Genomic DNA, 20209 nt, shown 5'->3' on the forward strand with positions numbered 1-20209 from the left:
CATCATGTGACAGCGCTTCCTTGTTCAGCAGGTTGTCATCGCCCCCTGCTGGTGTTAGGTGCACTAGTTCCCGGAAGTCACATCACAGCTCAAGGCCCCCAGGGGCCAAAGGACAAAGCTTTTGTTAGTCTGATGACATGATCTGATCACCTATGGGTGGCTTCAACACATCACTTCGCACTTCAAACATTTTGAAATAACGTGTCAAAAACAGTCGTTTTTTGCTTTACTTCAAGTAACAGAATCACCCCATCATACTACCATACCACCAACAGCCTTAGGCACTGAAGCTATAAAGTGCGGTAGAAACATGAGTCCTGTGAGGGTGGTTAAATGTTGTGGTATTTGAAAAAAAATGTTTTGTTTTTTTTTCAGATTTTTCAAAAACGATAAAAAGTGGTATTTGGCACATCTTTCATAGACATTGTTTTCCTTCACCTCAAACTTCCATATAGTCAAAGCTCTACGCTAACTAAGTTGGAAAAAAATAGGAACACACTAATGTATCCCAATTAGTAGATGTGCTCCTAATTTTTTTTTCCAGTTAGCAAACATCAATTTTCCAGAGCAAATGGCCCTAAAATGGGACCACTGTAAACCCCAAAAGTACTTTCAGTGGACAGAAGCAGGGTATTGTAGCATTGACACAGAAATGGTAAACCAGAGTAATATTAAATGGCACTGTTTGTGCTCCACACCACTCCGTTGATGCTTTGAAAGTAATCTGAACTGAGATGGTACTTAATCTTTCAGCAACAGGGGAACATATGCCACTGAGGCACAGGAAGTGTTAATCAGCCTGGAGACCAGTCAGGCTAGATGACTATGATTGAACAAAACCACTGAATCCAGCTGTTGATGCAACAGTTTCTAACTGGTTGTTTTCTGTAGCATGCTGTTCTTATTAACCAATTTGAATGGGCTTACATTCCCTTTTTTAGTTCTTCATCTTTCTGAAAACGATAGTATACTGTATTACACATGCCCACTTTTTCCAATACTCCACGTGAGCTCCCTGGGCACAACTGTGGGCAGTACTGACTAGCTGGCATTTGTTGCAGCTTAAGCACAAACATATTGAATATTTTTTCACACTGCAACCCACCAGTTAAACCTGCACAGACATTGAGGCAGAGGAGATGGGATCAATGATATGTAGGTATGCACACAAATGTACCGTTGACTCACACCCCCCACCCCCCAGGCAATGCTACTGCCAATTAAATGCCAACTTGCATGTTTTCCATCAACAGTTTAAGTTGGCAGGGTCCTGATTCGATACCAGGCCATTGCAACTGTGCTTTCATTGGATACCTTCTCCAGCATTACTCCTTCTCTCAGCACCTCTCCCTCTCGCCACTCTCTCACACAATGCCCCTTTCTTTTCTTTGGTGGTGTTTTCCACCTGTTCTTTCTGCAGTATGTTTGTGCCCTTCAGCTGCGTTTCTGAGATCACAGTCTATGCTGCCAAAGATCAACCTGAGAAATGAAAACACAGAGACACAACAATCTTTATTATTAACTCAAGGGCACAGCTGTAAAATGTCAATACTGAACAGGTAAGCTGATAGTTTTTCATTTTGCAAATTATCTTGCCATCAATTTCTGACTCCATATATATCTGGAAACTGTTCTTTCTTTCCCAAAAAATGCCAAATCTTAGTAAAATAAAAATTGCTACAATGAAAAATAAACTGTCAGCCAGTTTAAAAATAAAAATGTTCTGACCAAGTACAAATATCCAGATACAAAAAATGTGGTGGAAGCAGGAGCGTTTGCTAAACTCAGCAAGACGAGTTTACCTGGCCAAGATGTTTTCATCAACAGCTTGGCCCTTTTTCAGAGATGTACAGCTTCCCTAAATTAGCAAGAAATCAACATAAGACTATCCATCAAAATACAGCTGCTGATAATCTCCCTATTCACAAAATATATCTAAACAGACATAATATACCACATAGCATCACTGTGTAAGTGTGGCAGGCTATGTTTATAGTATGTTATTTATATTCAGTCAATATTATGATATTTTATAAATGTTTAATATAAATTTTATTTTTACATAACTAGAACTAAAGTGGTCAGAGCTATGCGATCTAGAGCAACCCCATGCATCTCCATAATTTAGATTTTATCGGCAAAGCTTTCCCAACCCATCACCTACTCCTGAGTGAAACATATTATAGTCTCAAGAGTCTGATTTTGTTGTGCAATAAAAACAGGACTGATCTGCGGAGACTAAGGATAAGAAAGTTACTCAACTTTGGTATCATTCAACTTGGTCCTGGTGGGAGTGCTGATGGTAGTCACAAGGGCACTAGACTAACAGGTTATGGTGATTAAAAACAGTCCATCCTAAATCTGATCTAATGGTGTTGTAAATTTGTCACAAACAAATGGTGTGGTTCCTGTTTGGTATAATGTGGACAAATTAGACAGCACTGTAACATTAAAAATTCAGCTTCATGCCCAAGGGTTTGGTCTTTCTGTTTTTTAAACATTCTATTTGTGTCTGACCCATGAATGTTTTAAAAGTTCTCAATGTCAAAAACCAACCATATTAGTTCAGGAAATGTATCCGAGTGTGTCATTTTGTTGTTGATTTTGGAAGATTAAAAAAAACATTGGCAGTTATAGTGACCCAGGTATACATTTTAAACTCAGGCATATAAACGCAGCAAATTATGGTAGAGTGAATTTGGAAATGTGCCAAGATTCATTTAAACTGCAGATAAGGGCCACAAAAACTTGACCCCTGTAGTGAGATGGCAGGCTGCTTGGCTATGGCATTGGCCAGGAAAAAACGGCGGGCCATCCTCGGAGTTCTGGCAGTGGACCAGTGTAACTAGTGGGTATAGTCAGTAGGACTGCAAATCTGGTTCAGCGCTAACATACTACAATGATGGAGATGCCCACAGAAATGGAGAAGAAACCAAGGAAAAATTAGAGCCTGTAGCAGTAGAATGACATCCAACTCAGCCAGATCCATATTTCCAGAGCCACAACTCACTGCCACAATACCAACCCCACTTTCCAGCCTCTTTAATTGACCAAGGATACAAAAAATGTACCTTATCAGAACAGCCCGTATTTGCCAATAATCTACTTTATATCTGTAAAATGATTCTGGACTGGGACGGTCTTAAATTTTTAAAATAAGTTGCAGCTGGTAACAACTCCTATTGTCATAGGAGTTAAACCTTGGTTATATCCGCTTGTTATCAAATATGGCTATAATTATTTTTTTCTAGCTACGAGATGTATGAACATTTGTTTTTACATCGATAAAACCATTTATCGAACCATTGTTGTTTGCTTTCTCGGCCACAAAAACACCGACTAACTCTATTCTCGTGAGGAGTGACACTGCAAAAACCGGGCCGATAAAAACATGAGGAAATTCCTCACCGTACTGCAATTTTCTGGCATATTTGCGACGGTTGATGGCACTTTATGATATCGTTTTCTTACGGCCACGCCTCGTTAGAGATCAGCGTCCTTTGATTGGTGGGTAGCTAACCTGCCGTCAAGTAAGACGCTTGGGGGAAGCGTTTGATTCCAAAACTGACTTGTAATAGCTACTGTAGTTTCATTTTCAAGTATTTTGTTTGTTGTGCCATTCTTCTACACGGATTTTCGTTGGCGAAAAAAGCACTTGTAGCAATACTTTGTAAAATGGTAGGCGTGAAGGTAATCGGGAATGATTCAGAATTCCAACCTGAACTTACAAGCGCCGGCTCAAGACTCGCCGTAGTGAAGTTCACAATGGCCGGGTGAGGCTGAAATCTAGTCCCAGGCTCCGTTTCGTCATGATCGTGCTAACGTACGAATAGCTAGCCTCCTAGCTGGCTCGATTACCGAAAACATAAACGACCTACTGCTGGTTTGCTTGTGTTGGTTAGCTGCTTTACGAAGATGAACTTACAGACCATTTGTGATTTGATCGCTTGTGACTCAATTGTGACTTCCAAGCTAGCTAGTGGCCTTATCTCGCTTCAGGTTCTGCAGCTATAATTCCCTTAAACATTTTAATTATCAGTCAGTGCTTTTTAGTCTCTAAATAACATCACTATAACAACCAGACGTGGTATATTGAAGTGTATTTCTTGAAATCTCTGTTGAAGTAAAATATGCTCTTTGTCAGATTGTGTAATTTCTTTATACATTATCGACGTTTGTGAAAATATGCTGAAATATTTTCCAAATTTTGTTTCAGATGTCGACCTTGTGTAAGAATAGCTCCTGCTTTCAACATGCTGAGTAACAAGTATCCACAGGTTGTGTTTCTTGAAGTAGATGTCCACGTGTGTCAGGTAAGATGATGTACACCATAAACACAGCTGAGAGAGACTAAGTTACTTGTACCAGTTCAGCTTTTATCATAATCAGGTATGAATGCTTAAGTTATCGAAAAGTACGTATAAAACTCGTATTCAAAGCACAGAGCACCGAAAGCTTTGCTAAAGATAGGAAAAAGAGATTGTAGATTAATTTATTTAAAAGTGCCTATTAGCATTATAAAATACACGTTTCCTTTTGTGCACATGGATACGGTTTGTGTGTGTGTGTTGTTTGGAATCTCGTAAATACCTTTGGACTATTCTGTCGTAATATTGTACAAATGAGGGTCAGTATCTTCCACAGCTGCTATATCAGCTTTACTAGTTGTTATGATGCCAGGAGTTACCCACAAACTCCACTGAAACTGTGCATGTACTTTGGAGTTGCTAGCCTTTGGTTGCTTGTTCTCATGCATAATGTAGTCTGAAACCATACCATCTTGATGTACATGCGTGTTCATTCCTGTACAGGCCACTGCTGCTGCCAACAATATTTCAGCCACACCAACATTTTTGTTCTTCCGGAACAAAGTACGGATTGATCAGTATCAGGGTGCGGATGCATCGGGTTTAGAGGAAAAGATAAAACAGCACGTGGAGAATGATCCTGGAAGCAGTGAGGACTCGGACATCCCCAAAGGATATGTGAGTATGACAGAGGGGGGGTGGTTTTTCTTTCAGTAAAAAGCAGAGCTTATTTTTGTTACCCAAGACTTAAAAGGGACACAGTTAAAATAATCCCAGTGATTATTTTCTGCACTCTAAAGAGTATATTTAGTTCTCAATGTTTCTGATGTGCCCATGAAGAGTAGCAAAGTCCAAAAGTTTCATATCAGGAGAGAATTTGTTGCTGCTCAGTGATCAGAGGGAAGTTCCCAGTGGTTCTCACGAGTCTGCACTAGATGCCCTGTAGTGTGGACGTCGCAGGTTTGAGGATGGGTGACATCAGGAGCCGACTGACCATACTAGCCTTAGCGCCCACTGTTGCCTTAGTTCCTTCTAAGGATGTGAAGGGTTTTCATCTGTGATTATAAGCCTACGAGGTGCACCTTTCCAGTAAAAGTCACTGGCTCACATGAAAGGCGGGCACGTGCTTCTGCTTCATTTACTCGTGCTTATGTGGCTTAGCGGTACCTCCATAGATAGAACTGACAGTTCCAGCCGGGGGGAAAAAAAACAGAAGAGTGTAAGCTGAAAGACGGTGGTCAGAGTGGTTCTGCGTGCTTCTTCCTCCGCTCTGGTTGGCGGGATTGGAGCAGCCCCTGGAGCGGGTGCGTCGGCGCACGTGTGGCTCCGAACCCAAAGTGAAAGGCAGTGTGTTGTGTGTTTTCAGATGGACCTCATGCCCTTTGTGAACAAAGCCGGGTGCGAGTGCCTAAACGAGAGCGACGAGTACGGCTTCGACAACTGCTTAGTGAAAGACTCCTCCTTCCTGGAGTCCGACTGTGACGAGCAGGTGAGTGAGATCCACCGAAGGGCTACTGCAGGAACCGCCATTAATCAGTCCGTTCATTATGTAAATGAATATAGGCCAAATGTTATCTTTAGTGGAATTAAGTGCTTTGGAGTTGGAGTGTAGGTTGTTGTTCTTATTACTTTGTTGTGTGTCTGTCAGAAGAAAGAGGGGTTCCATGTGTCCTGGAAAACATGTAAACATTTTTTTGATGTGGTTTTTCAGTCATTGAAAAGTCATGGAAAATGAGAAAATAGCCCAAATGTTCTGGAAAACAATTAGTTGTCCCGGAAAATATTTTTAGTTCAACATCATAGGCTTAAACCACAGGTGCCCCGGTCTGCGATTGCAGTCTACCTCCCACCTCCACACCTCCAGTCTGCCATCACAATCTCTCCCCTTCCCTGCCCCTCACCTCCCCACCTCTAGTCTGCGATCCTTATTTCCCCCTTTATATCTTACAGGTGTTGGTCATGTAAAATGTTGGGGAAAATACATGTCTTAAAAACAGTGATAACCCTGTTTTAGGATAACTGATCATATATCTTCAATAGCTGGGCTCAGGCTCAAGTGTTGAATGGAGGCAGTGTACGATATGGTAGTGTCCAAAACATTGCTCATGGTTATTAAAGAAATGAGACAGACTTATGTTCTATGCATAGGGAAAGTGCAATAATCACTCATTATAATAATGTTTAATTTGTCCAGGCCAAAGTAACCAGGATTACAAATCTGCCACAGATGTAGTGAGTTGCTAGCTTTATGGGTACTAATGGCAGGTATTCATAAAGGTTGTTCTAGTTTGGGTGTGTTTCTTTGGGTCTGAAGTAACAAATTTCCACCCTCAAATATAGAGCTCATAATGTCACTAGCTTTCTTATAGTCCTGTTTTTAGTGCACTGTGGGTTCTGGAAAACAAAACAACTCATACAAAATTTCAAAATACATATTGGGTCCAAATAGGTACCTAAAAAAGCAGCAGTATGTCTGTAGCTCCTACTCATGTGTGCAGGATAGCATCCGTACGCGCTAACTAGGTTAACTAGAGTAGGCTTAACGCTAACATGTTAGGGTTAGCTAAAGTAATGTTAGGCGATAAAAATCTTGTGCCCTTGGAAGTGCGTCCTACTAAACGTCCATGAGTGAGTGAGTGACCACCTGCGCATGCGTCCTACTAAAGTGTTCCACTAAACATCCATGAGTGACCCTCTATGGAGTGACCACAAAAATTGCTCACAAAAAGTTGAAAAAATATGAAAGATAGCAAGAGTTGTGTTGCTGAATCCAGCCCACTAATAATCTGTAACCACTGGGTGTGACTGCTAATTTGGGTTTAAAGTTTGAGTTTCTCCTCAAAACTTCTCTCTATCTTTTATTCAGCCTATTTCACAGTGTAAGTTTAATCTTGAAATATTTCCCACCATGCATAGCGGTATCAGACCACCATTTAACAGGCAGACGGGTATACTTTTTTACTTTATAGAATGCACCCTTACCGTAGCTGTTTTTGGAATCCTCAGAAGGATGCCTGCATTGTAGTTGTGTGTCATAGTAGATACAGAGTGAAGAGTGGATCTTTTGTGTGGAAGGTAATGTTATAGTTGGGGAGTAATTGAGTATTTGATGTTTCTGCTTTACTGTATTGCATTGATTTTGAAACAGAAAGCAGTTGGCATAGAACTGAATGCTTCTTGTATTGAACTGTGTTCAGTCTCAGATGTACACTGCTGAACATGGCCAGTCAAAATAAAGATGCAGTTTCCCTTGCATTCTACCGAACTGCTTCTAAAGTTTCTTCCTCTTTTGACTGATGAGAAAAATATATACCATATCCAGTTTCGCGAGTCATCTCTGCGTGTTCTGTAGTGCTCCACACGGGGGCGCTTCTTGTTTATTTTAATGAATGTGCTGCTGTTTTGTTTTCCAGCTTCTCATTACAATGGCCTTCAACCAGCCAGTGAAGCTGTTCTCCATGAAACTCCATTCCACTGATTTGGGTGAGGCCCCTTTTTTAGAATACGTAAAACAAGTTCTATCAGCCTAAATGGACAAATATTTGTCTTCTCTTTTAGTAGTGGTCACTGTCTTCCTTGATAGTGAATTTCTGTTTCTTCAGAGTATTTCAGAGATGGGCAGAAAAAACAACCATTTCTTTTTTCAACTTTGTCTTGTTTGTGCAAGACTAATCAAACTGCATAACAAATATGTACTTTAAAAGCTGAAATCAGTGGGAAAAATAGGAATGTTTTGTTAATGCCCCTCCCCTTTTGTGCCACACACGCAGCTCAAGCACCAAAGTGTGTGAAGATTTTCATCAACCTGCCTCGCTCGATGGACTTCGACGACGCAGAGAGGAGCGAAGCCACCCAGACACTGGAGCTGTCCGAAGACGACGTCAAGGAGGACAGCCTGGTAGCCCTGCGCTACGTCAAGTTCCAGAACGTCAACAGCGTCACTGTGAGTGCAGATCCGTCAAGTGCCGTTTGAAATTCTTTTGCCATGTTGTTTTTCAACAGTTACTCCTTAGAAAATTTAATGAAATTATTTATTTATAATTGTGGCTTTTTAATCTGGCTGTTTAAAGTGATTTATTGTACATAAACTGGATTAGAACTTTCAGTGTGTTTTAAAATAAAATAAAAAATGATTGTAAAGATTTTTACATGCCACAAGTATGTAGATATAAATAAAATAAATATTATTTAGAAAATTGAATAATTAAGTACTGCGGAATTGTCAGAATATCCAATGGTAAGTGCAAGTTTGCCATCTAGTGGTGATTAGTGATATAGCGTGTCACATGGTTACCTGATAATGGCGGTTTTTGAGTGAAGTTTTGTTTTCTAAAAGCATGATGACTACGAGAAGAGGTGTGAAGAAAACCTCTTGTTGAAATGTACTGCAAACCTACAAGTATTCCTCCTGTGTTGTGACTGATGTTGCATGAGACTTGGGAAGGGTACTGACATTGTCTCAAGTTGAATTCAGGAAAATAAATTATGTAGCTCTTGTAATATGAAATATGTCATTTGAAATGTAATAAAGGTGATGGCTATTAGTGCTTTTTTGAGGTTTCTCAACCCCTTAAGTTTTATTCTTACAGCTATTTATAAAGTCCAACCAAGGAGATGAGGAAACAACAAAAGTTAATTATTTAACTTTTATCGGGACCCCTGTACAAGTAACAAACATGAATGACTTCAAACGGGTAAGAGGATGCACTCAATTTTTATTTTTCAATTATAACAGATTTTCTAATTCATGGAAAACAGTGTACACAATATCAGATGCTTCAGGCAAAGGATATTGTTGCTATTTAATTTTTTGTTAAATTCTGAGTAGTTCTACCTCATTCATGTGCAGATTGTGTGTCCATACTTGCGTGCTTCATTCTAAATGTCATTGCTGTTTACTGAGCAATATAGTCTAAGCACTGGCCCATTAGAACCTTTTCTTGATATCTCACAATTATTATTATGATTATTTTTTCTAATTCCTGTATGCAATATTTATACAGACAAGGTTGTTTCAGGATCTCAGCCTATACGTGGGCATTCTGTATATATTTCCTACTGAAAATGCAGTTATGGAACAAAAGGTATATTTGGTAAAAAGGAAAACCTGTGTGTCTTCTGAACTTAGGTTATGGGTAAGAAGGGAGAGAGTCACTGAAGGGGACTGGACGACTGGAAATCCTGCTGCGGTTCCTCCACGGACCTCCCTCTACCAAAGCGTGCCGGTTAGCTCCAGTGTAACACCCACCGACAGCTCTCACCTGACGCTGTCCCCGTCTTTTCCCCCCGAGGGCAAAATGGCCGCTTTGGCCGAGGCAGTCCAGTCAATCATTTTTATTGTAATCGAGAAGAAGCTGTAAATAAAATCGATCCTTTTTCAAAGGCAAGCCGATGTCTCTGTCCTCATGTCCGCGGTGCTTTGAATACTCTGCTCCATGTTGGCCAGAGTCATTTCTCTAGCATGTTATGCATTGCTGCTGTGTAGGTCTCTCTGGTGGCCATTTTTATTCTGGAACCTCTTCCAGCAATGAGAGATATAAAGATATAAGAGAGATATAACATAAATCTCCAACTTGTGGATGGATGCATATTTCTTATTTTGAGATTCTTTCCAATCAAAATGCTTATTGCTGGAAAAGAGTTGTAGGCTGATGGAATACTCTTAAGTGTAACCAATCATAACTGAACTTATTCTGCAGGGTTCAAATATAACTACTTTGTCCACTTATTCTCTAGCTTGGTGCCTATTTTTGAAACTGAACGCTAAGCTATAAATTCCACTGCGGTTTTTTTTCAGCATTGTGTAGCTTTTGTGTTGTGTCATTTTGGTGCACATTGAAATCTATTAACATCAGTAACCCCATCAATAGAGGCCCTGTCCATATGTACAGGCTGAAATATATAGCCTTTTTAAAATGCGACACAAAGCACATGCGTTTATGAAACACGTTTTTTAAAATGAAAATACTGGAAGAAGTAAGTAAGAATGGAGAACATTTTCACAGTTAATGCAGTGTTGGCAGATGCAGTTGCAAAATGTCCCTGGTTAGAACTGAAATATCACTGCACAATGAAGCTAAGAACTTCTTAGACAATGTTTATTTTACAGTACCGGGAAAACAAATGGCTAAAGTTGGGGTGTCATGATGCAATGATGCTTGTGATCTTCAGTGGTTTATGTCTGAATTGGGGATGTAGTCATCAGTAATATGCTCTCTTCTTTCAGATATGCTGTAAATAAGGCTATACAGTCAGGTCCATAAGTATTTGGACAGTGACACAATTTATCATTTTGGCTCTGTATGCCACCACAATGGATTTGAAATGAAACAATCAAGATGTGATTTAAGTGTAGACTTTCAGTTTTAATTTAAGGGTTTTGTCAAAAATATTGTATGAACAATGTAGGAACTACAAACATTTTTATACGTAGCAACCCCCCCCCCCCAAAAATTGGCCCTGCCAGGCCTCTACTGCAGCCGTCTTCAGTTCCTGCTTGTTCTTGGGGGATTTTGCCTTCAGCAAGTGAATTGCATGCTCAATTGGATTCAGGTTAGGTGATTGACTTGGCCATTGCAGAACATTCCACTTCTTTGCCTTAAAAAAGTCTTGGGTTGCTTTCGCAGTATGCTTCGGGTCATTGTCCATCTGCACTGTGAAGCGCTGTCCAATGAGTTTTGAAGCGTTTGGCTGAATCTGAGCAGATAATATAGCCCTATACACTTCCGAATTCATCCTGCTGCTTTTGTCAGCAGTCACATCATCAATAAATACAAGGGAACCAGTTCCACTGGCAGCCATACATGCCCACACCATAACACTACCTCCACCATGCTTCACAGATGAGGTGGTATGCTTTGGTTAATGAGCAGTTCCTTCCCTTCTCCATACTCTTCTCTTCCCATCATTATTGTACAAGTTGAGCTTTGTCTCATCTGTCCATAGAATGTTGTTCCAGAACTGTGTAGGATTTTTAGATGTTTTTTGGTAAACTAATCTGGTCTTCCTGTTTTTGAGGCTTACCAATGGTTTACATCTTGTAAACCCTCTGTATTTACTCTGGTTAAGTCTTCTCTTGATTGTTGATTTTGACACAAATACGCCTACCTCCTGGAGGGTGTTCTTGATCTGACAAACTGTTGTGAAGGGGTTTTTCTTCACCAGGGAAAGTATTCTTCTGTCATCCACCACAGTTGTTTTCCGTGGTCTTCCAGGCCTTTTGGTGTTCCTGAGCTCACCAGTGCGTTCTTTCTTTTAAAGAATGTACCAAATAGTTGATTTGGCCACACCTAATGTTTTTGCTATCTCTGATGGGTTTTTTTTCTTTCTCCAGCCTAATGATGGCTTGCTTCACTGACAGTGACAGCTCTTTGGACTTCATATTGAGAGTTAACAGCAACAGATTCCAATTGCAAATGCCACACTTGAAATCAATTCTAGACCTTTTATCTGCTTACTTGTAAATGAAATACTGAGGGAATAGCACACACCTGGCCATGGAACAGCTGAGCAGCCAATTGTCCAATTACCTTTGGTCCCTAAAAAAGGGGGACCACATATAAAAAGTGCTATAATTCTTACACCGTTCACCCAATTTGGATGTAAATACCTTCATATTAAAGCTGAAGGTCTGCACTTTAAGCTCATATTCATTATTCAATTTCAACTCCAATATGGTGTGGTAGATGGCTAAAATAATAACTTTGTCAATGTACAAGTATTTATGGACCTGACTATTTCTGTAGTCCAATTCTATTAGGCTTTATTAGCTAGGCACCGCTTGTTAAGCAATCCTTAAAATCTTCACATCTCAGGTTACCTGAATCCTCTCTGTTAACTGTTAATTCCAACTATGCACAATTTATTATGCATGAACATTGTAGTATTTAACTTGAGTGACTACAGAGACACTTAGTGGACTTTGTCTGAAATGCAAGCTACCTAATCTGAAAATGTAGGATGTTAAAGCTGAAATATACTTTGTTGTCCCAAAGGAACTTTTGGCAGTTGCATACATGAGTTTCTTTCTTTAAAAAAATAAAAATAAATAAATTTGCGGTCGAACCCAATTCACAGCGCAATTTGGAATTCAACCGCAGCCGCGTTCCATGCGCGAGCCACCCTGCCAAATCGGGAGAACCAAGACATCCGCGCTTCTCCTCCGATACATGACTATATAAAACGAATGAAATTACGATATATAATAACGATTAAAAACACTGTTTACGTAGCTGTGGTGTACATTTACTATTCTTGCTCTCTGTGGAGACATCATATGGTGCTGAGCAGCTACGTTTGCTGCCAAGATCAGAGTATGTTGCCAAAGGCAGCAGAAGAAATGAGCTGACGTTGCACTCCACTATAGGTGTTCTTTTATTGACTATTTTTATATAATAATAATAATTATAATAATAATTATTATTATTATTAGTCATATTTTAAAATCAATTATTACAACAACAACAATAATAAAAGCAATTATTATAATAATAATAACAGCAATAATAATAATAATAATAATAATAATAATAATAATAATATTTACTTACTGAATAGTGATAGATACTTACTACAGTACGTAACCTGTTTTTTCTGGTTTTATTTTCAAATCTGTCTCATCAGTGGTTTGTTGCATACGTTACAGTTCCTAACCAAAAGTTCTTAGAATGTCATATGCAATGTGAAGTCCACATGTGCCTGACCATCTTTATTTGTCAAAATACTGACATTTTGGGACAATGGAGCCATTCAATAATATTTTCTTGAACATGTGTCAAGAAACAATATGTTATGTAACAATCCATTACTTACTAAAACACTGCAATTGGTCTTGTGGTTAGAGGGTTCACCTTGACGCTGAAGATACAATTCACAGATGAGTGTGACACATACTTTAAACGTAGTAACAAATTAAATAAATCGTACCAACTGTCTCTCTATTTCACAGTCCAAATGAAAGAGCTAAATTGGGCTATGAGCCGTAACAGATTGATTTCGTCCGGTGGCCGCACATGTACTTAAAACCACTCCCCTTGCTTAAAGTTATCCCAAACCGTGGGATGTACGGAACTGTACAGTCCCGTGATGTCAGTAAAGGATGCAATTTGAGAAAATGGCCACAGGATGTCACTAAGTGCACTTTGTATCTCTGGATTTACGTAATCTTTCACAGTGAGAATTTGGGATTTAGGTTGACCGCTAACGCACTAAAGGTTTTTCTTTTTCTTTTTAACGAGTTCTCAAATACAAGATTATGATTTTACACATTCCTTTTAATTCGTTGTTCTCTGGCACTTGCGGATTATTTTGACATTGTATTCAAGTGAAAAATAACAAATAAATGACTTAAAATACATTGGGAAAACATGAATAGCAACATTTAGCTATTTACAGAATAATGAGCCACAAAATAAACACAGACCTTAATTTGGCAACTAAAGAGTGATATTAAATATTGTAAGAAAATGAAATAAAATAAAATAAAAAACGAGTAATGAGGGGAAAAAAATCCTCTTCGATTACAGTGTATATAGCCTATGTCTGGGCCAGCCTGGTAAATTTAATGATTGTAATTTATTTATTTATTTTTATTTATTTTATTTTTTTTGCGGTGTCAATCAAGTTTTAAGAAACGGTGTATTCCAACATTCGTGCTCCCACTTTGGTATGTGAATGTGGAAAAAAATATATATACGTTTCGCTTGGGCTCTGTTAAACGAATGAAAAACTATACAACTCTGGCCGTTGAAATTGAAATTAACTTCAAACAACCACCGAAACCTAGAGAACTGTGTTTGACAATGTGGTCACAACATTTCCTCGGGAATTGTAAGATATTGAATTTCACATGCAGCCCAACATCAGGAAGTCAACTTGAAACAAAATGTCAGTTTATCGCTTCTTGTAATGTTTTTTATTTTTTAAATGAAATATAAAACACTTCTGGCTTCACTCTTGCCATTTCTTTATTTTGTGAGATTGTATAGATTACTAAACATTCTTAATTTATCGTGATCTGTTAAATCAAAAACTGTTATTGCTTAGGTAGGCAGCGGCTATATGTTTTAAAACCTGTTTCCTGTTTTTAATCCACATGTCTGCTAAATATTTCTATGGGAGGATTCTGAGTCAAATTTTGAAAACAGAAGGTCTGTTTTCAGCGCATCCTCCGCCACCACAAACTTAAACATTAACTGCTATTAAGAATGAATGATCGAGGAAATGTACAACCTTTTTCCAGTCAGTTGTTTAAAATTGGCAGTGCCATAGAGAAATGTCCCATCTGGTCAGCCTGCATCCCGAGAGATGTAGACCAGGATATCGCTGGTTATTTCTCACTACGAGGATGGCCTCATCAGAGAAGTATTCCCTGGCAAGCGTTTGGGAGTAAGGCCTGCGTTCTGTTTTCTGTCGACTATCCTTTAGCAAATAAACAAACACAAAGGCACTTTTTTGATCGGAAAACGAATCGGGTGTAGGCCTACTCTCTGCTTATGTGCCCGCAAGAGTTCAGATTTCAAGCGGTTGTGCTGGAAATGTGTGGAACCGGAGGTGGAGTCTGTATTCAGCGGTGTTTTAGCTGTCACTGATGTGTGTCCTGTCACGACCAAGCCGCCGACAAATAATCTTATCCTGGCTAAGTGGGCCACCTGGTGTGCGTAAGTGTCCTATGCTACTGCCTTACGAAATGAAACCAATTGATTTTTTTTTCTTGTAACCCTAACCATGGGCAAGAATGAATGCTACCGACAGATCACCTAGTTTCATTTGGGTGTGCGTGTGCATTGTAAACATTTAAAAACCTTACTGACACATTATTAAAATTATATTTTACAGATTTAAATGTGAAGTACTGGTAGTGAAAAACAATTGGTAGCTCGAGTAGACCTATGTGAAATATGAGAAAAATGGTTAGCAATGCACAGTAGAATGTCCAGTGTTGATTCTGCTGTAACAGAGTACATTTGGCCCCACTCTGTACGAATGCAGGATACTCTCTTCAAATTGAATTAATCCTGGGCATTTTACTGTTTGAAATTTGGCCTTCAATGGAAATATATAGTAATTGGAATGATACGTTATTATATTGCATATGTTCAGGAGGGTCTGTGTCTTGCAATGGTCACTGTGCCTAGACCTAGGCTACAGGAGGCGGTTCAATTTCAAGAGCAGGAGGTGTCTTAAAGAGGAAGTTACAGGATTCCCTCAATTTTTAGGATGGTAAAAACAGCTAAAAGAAACTGATTTAAAGAAGCAAGTGAATATTGCCTTGCATGTGTAGGAATGAGACATGAGTTACTGTGGTCACAGCAATTTTGAAGGCTCTGACAAATGCATTTTTAAAGAATACATGTGCTTATGCTATCAAATAAAACTGAAAATGAACCTAAACTGTATAGCCAATAATAATAATAATAATAATAATAATAATAATAATAATAACAACAACAACAATAATAATAATAATAACTGTTATTATCATCATCAACAACAACAATAATAATAATAATAATAATAACTGTTATTATCATCATCAACAACAACAACAATAATAATAATAATAATAATTATTATTATTATTATACCTACAATTCCTTTAGTAGTTCTCCATGTCTCCAGGTTCCTTCCCAAAGCTCTCCTTTTACTTAGAGCATTACTATGCTTATGTCATAATATTTTTTCAACTATAACTCTAAACTGAGGTATGTTTAAAATATGTAATCCCTCTGGTAAACCACATCATAAAAATATACTGCACTCTAATTTCCCTTCTCATAACCTTTCCTTAACATAGTCCTCAGTTCAATTTGGTGAGAAAGAAACATGTATGTTATAATACAGATTTTAGAAACAAGTATCAAATGCAAACCACAGGAAATACTCCACTGGGTTGGCAAACTGACGAAAATTCAGCACAGGGCGGGAAGGGTTTGGGTATGGTCATTTTGACTTACGATTGCCAAACTGAAATGCTGTGATGTGGCAAAACGCATCCACAAGATATATATGAAACATACTGGTCAATTTAACAGCATAATGCGGGGATTTTTCATGTCTTTTTGATCATGCAGCTATTGCACATCATTCAGACCGGTGACACGTTTGATCCTTTCTATGAACACTCAAGCGTAACTCACCCAAACCAAGTCTTAAAGAGATGTTTTTGCTCTTTGGCATGAGTTTACTAAAGTAATGGTGACCCACAGAAACCTACGATCTGTAGTCAAGTTGTGGGGGACTGAGATGGTGCAAGAACTGAATTTTACTTTCCACACCATCATACAGAACTTCCTCCCCTCTTTTCCCTTCTTTCTCTCCCCTCCCCCCCCTTTTGGTCTCTGATTTTAAGTCTTTTTTTCTTAGGGGTGGTGAGAAGAAAAATAAAACCTGCCTTTTGCCCTGCTTCTACTCTCCATTCATACTTTAATTTCTTCTTCATGTATATTTTACTTTAATATACAGTGTATCATACTGGCCTCAATTAAGAAAAACAGCACAACAATGTATGACACACAGAGGGTGCAATCTGTGTGTGGGTGGAAAGAGGAGGGAGGGAGGGGGGCACAGTTCCATCCATTAGATCACAAAATTATCAACCACTTACTGCTCTTGGTATTTTACCCAAATGAGCATTTTGTTTTTATATCTTATAAGAAATGATCTTTCCCCTTCATAGCACAAAAAAAAATTTTCCCCCTCAAAATGTGACCAGACCTACGGTGCTTGCCACTACGAGACTGAGGAGTGTTTGAAGGCTGTTTCTCTCCCCTTCGAAGCCCTGGTGCTGACAGCACTGTGAGTGCTGCACATCCTGTGTCTGCACTGGCTGCAGCACTGCCCAGAAGCCCGGCTTCTTCAGGGAATCGATTAAGAGTAAGTAATGGCGTGTCATTAGCACCGAGAGAAGCTGGGAGCCGGGCGCCTGTTGTGGAGGGGAACAATTATAACACACAGCTCTGAGGTCTTCTAACCTTTGCACTGTGTATTTTCCTCAACACAACGGGATCTCTTTTCATCTCTTTTTCTCCAGCCCCTCCATAATATTAGGAGCAGATTATAGCCATGTCATTCATCAACATACAGAAGGTGGTTAATAAAATGCTATTTTTTATATCCCCTCATTGGAGGCCGTTGATAATTATCTGGGTTTGACAGATTTAAATACAGTGACAAGGCAGAAGATTACAGAGACAAAAAGAGCTCAGTGGCTAAGTTAAGCTATTTGGTTTGACCTTTTCACCATGTACTTTACTTGACACAAAGACGCACACACACATACACACGCACGCACACACACACACACACACACACACACACACACACAGGCACGCTAGAGATTAAGTTTTCTTCCCCCAAATAAATGTATTCTTGCAGGACATAAGCGCACGGATTATTCTGATTGATGTCTGTTTTTACTGACATATTGCGCTCTGTGATTTCTCCATTTGCGTTGGGGGTAAAGTTTACTGGTGAAGTACAGACATCCGCCGTGTATGTTTCACACTCATAGCTGAAATGTCCATATGACAGGTAATATTTCATTAAGATCTCCTTTGTTTCTGCTGTCTTACTCTTAGACAATAAGGGAACCATCCTGTTTAAATTGAGACGTTTTTCAATATTATTTATTTCTTCATTTTTCTCTTTTGTCACAAACTTCTATTAGTTTTAAAAGACCAGTTTGTAAGTGACACTGCTATAGGCTATGATGTTTGAGGATAAATGTAGCATTGTCTGTTTCATCTTTGTTTCAGTAAGAGCTAAAAACCACTTTTAAGGTGTTGGTAATGCTGCTTTATAGCAAGTGTATGCTCTGAGAATTACAGGATACATACATAGGTTGTTATAACTTATTCATGATTTTATCTTGGTTTACCACATGCTTTGGCTCCATATTGATACTGATTACTTATCAATATGGACTTACAAACACTGGCTAACAAATGTAAATATATACAACAATTCAACTCATTTGTTTTTTCAAATACTGATGGAGGCATCCTGAATATTTCAGCAATAAGACCATAAGCGAGTAATCGATAACACGTGCAGTGAGTTCAGCAGTTAACAGTCCATCTCTCAATGTCCCTGAGAGCCACGTGTCTGCTCCAGAGATCTACCACCAAAAAGGCCATTGAGTGAGAGCATCTGACAGACAGCCGTGGACCAACCGGCATCCTCGACTGCTGAATGAGCAGCCAACTTTGGGGAAAGACTTTGTCATCTGTCTGGGATTAAAAATACATGACAGACAAGGAAATGGCAAGTGAAGCCACATTTTAAGGGTCTTGAAGACCTTGGGTGTTTAAGAGAGTCACATTTGCACCTTGTTCCGTTTCCCTCTCATAAATAAATTGAAACTTTTGGCAGTATCATCACACTGCATGGCACATTTTACAGACCATATTCTCTTTTCCATTTTTCTCGCCTTTCGGTCAAGCATTAGTCCTGCTTGGTAGCTTACCCAAACAGGTAATAGCTTGTAGTTACCAGACATCTACTCACTACAGGAACATCCCTGACTGCTCAAAAGCAGCCTTAAAAGTGCATTCATTGCCCAGTCATAGAGTGACTAAGCTGGGATGGCCCTGTGTGAGTAGCTCAGGTCAGATCAGGGTTTCTGGGACTTGGAAATGTCATCCATGTTGCCAACAGACACTCTCTTCCTGCGTGTTCACACGTTATGCTGAAATGTCTCTTCTCAAACTACCGCAGGTCTTAAATGGGTTCCCTAGCAGAGTGGGTAATTAATTGCATGGGGACGGATGCTGTTGGGTCCCTGTTGCTTATATATGAGCTGTCTCCACAGCTTGCTTCTCTCCGCCTTCTCCCGGAGACGCTTCCAAGCTGTCTTCTCTGGCCCATTCCACGGTCCAGGTTGAAACAGGATGTGGCATGGCACACGAGGCATGGGCAAGCGGCTCTCGCTTGCGGCTGGGAAACCCACGTCCAGTGCTGTTCCAGGTCCGTCCAATCACATTCAGAGCTCTGCTGGACCCGCCCACACAAGCACTATTTTCCAAAATACCTGTCAGAGGGCTTAAAATGGAGGACCTATCGTTGATCTGAGCAGCTAACTTTACTGGTCTCATGTGCTGTAACCTTGGTTCATGGTGTAGGACCATGTCTTTGGAGTAGACAGTTGGTGGATGGGAGCCATATGGACAAATGTCGATGAGTGACTCATGTCACAGTTACACCAGCAGTCTGGCTGAGGATTTGTAAGGAAAGCCAGCTCTGAGCATTGATTGGGTGCAAACTGTTCTCACTTCTATTTTGATCTGTATTTTTCTCATTTGGATGTACATTTTCATTTGCATTTTTGACCAAAACATTTGTCATTTTTTGCCTGTAAAATCTTAATCTACAAAGCTTGTGGCTGGATTCAAAACTAAACTTTCACCAAAAAAAAAAATAATAATAATTTTTCTTCAATTTTATAAACTATAGCTATTGTGCTTCATAAAAAGCATTGTTATAAACAGCTGCTGTTGGTGCCAGACTATGGTTTTAGATTTGATGAATTTCCTTTTAAAGCATTTTTTTGAAATTCTGTGATACATTAAAAAAAGAATAACAAAAGGATAAAATGTAATTCTTGGTTGAATAAAATCACTGTAAGAGTCTGGAGTTTTAGGTTTTAACCCCTTCATGTTTTTAATTATGATTCAGCTAGCTAGTCCCTTCCATTTTCAACATGGGTCTTCACAGCCTTTCTAAAATATCTTGTACTTTTTAGTCCCCAACATTGTATAAAATTGTAGTATTCAAAAAAATCAATAAATCATGTGGGTGCATGCATGTATTTTAGTTTTATTGAGTATTGTGAATCAACAGTTTCTCACGTTGCTCATTTGTTCTTTACAGTAATATATGTTATTTCAGGAGGAAATTGTCATACA

The 20209-nt window shown here is 39.2% G+C and overlaps 1 protein-coding gene across 1 annotated transcript; it reads left to right on the top strand.

Moving 5' to 3' along the window:
* Nucleotides 1-3503: 3503 nt before the first annotated feature.
* Nucleotides 3504-9694, top strand: txnl1 (thioredoxin-like 1). The gene is made up of 8 exons (XM_064308110.1): nucleotides 3504-3773; nucleotides 4217-4313; nucleotides 4812-4985; nucleotides 5674-5796; nucleotides 7721-7790; nucleotides 8078-8250; nucleotides 8897-9001; nucleotides 9436-9694. Exons 1-8 carry the CDS (start codon nucleotides 3676-3678, stop codon nucleotides 9463-9465), a joined length of 870 nt encoding a protein of 289 aa, XP_064164180.1. The 5' UTR covers nucleotides 3504-3675; the 3' UTR covers nucleotides 9466-9694.
* Nucleotides 9695-20209: the final 10515 nt, after the last annotated feature.

This window comes from Anguilla rostrata, chromosome 14 (genome assembly GCF_018555375.3).
Source record: "Anguilla rostrata isolate EN2019 chromosome 14, ASM1855537v3, whole genome shotgun sequence".
Classification (NCBI taxonomy): domain Eukaryota; kingdom Metazoa; phylum Chordata; class Actinopteri; order Anguilliformes; family Anguillidae; genus Anguilla; species Anguilla rostrata.

What these genes read in the sequence shown, in the direction of transcription:
- txnl1 (XM_064308110.1), top strand. Translation starts at nt 3,676, where the DNA reads ATGGTAGGCGTGAAGGTAATCGGGAATGATTCAGAATTCCAACCTGAA. An exon ending in TAGATGTCCACGTGTGTCAG is followed by an intron (nt 4,314 to 4,811) that starts GTAAGATGATGT and finishes ATTCCTGTACAG; the next exon opens with GCCACTGCTGCTGCCAACAA. An exon ending in ACTCCATTCCACTGATTTGG is followed by an intron (nt 7,791 to 8,077) that starts GTGAGGCCCCTT and finishes CCACACACGCAG; the next exon opens with CTCAAGCACCAAAGTGTGTG.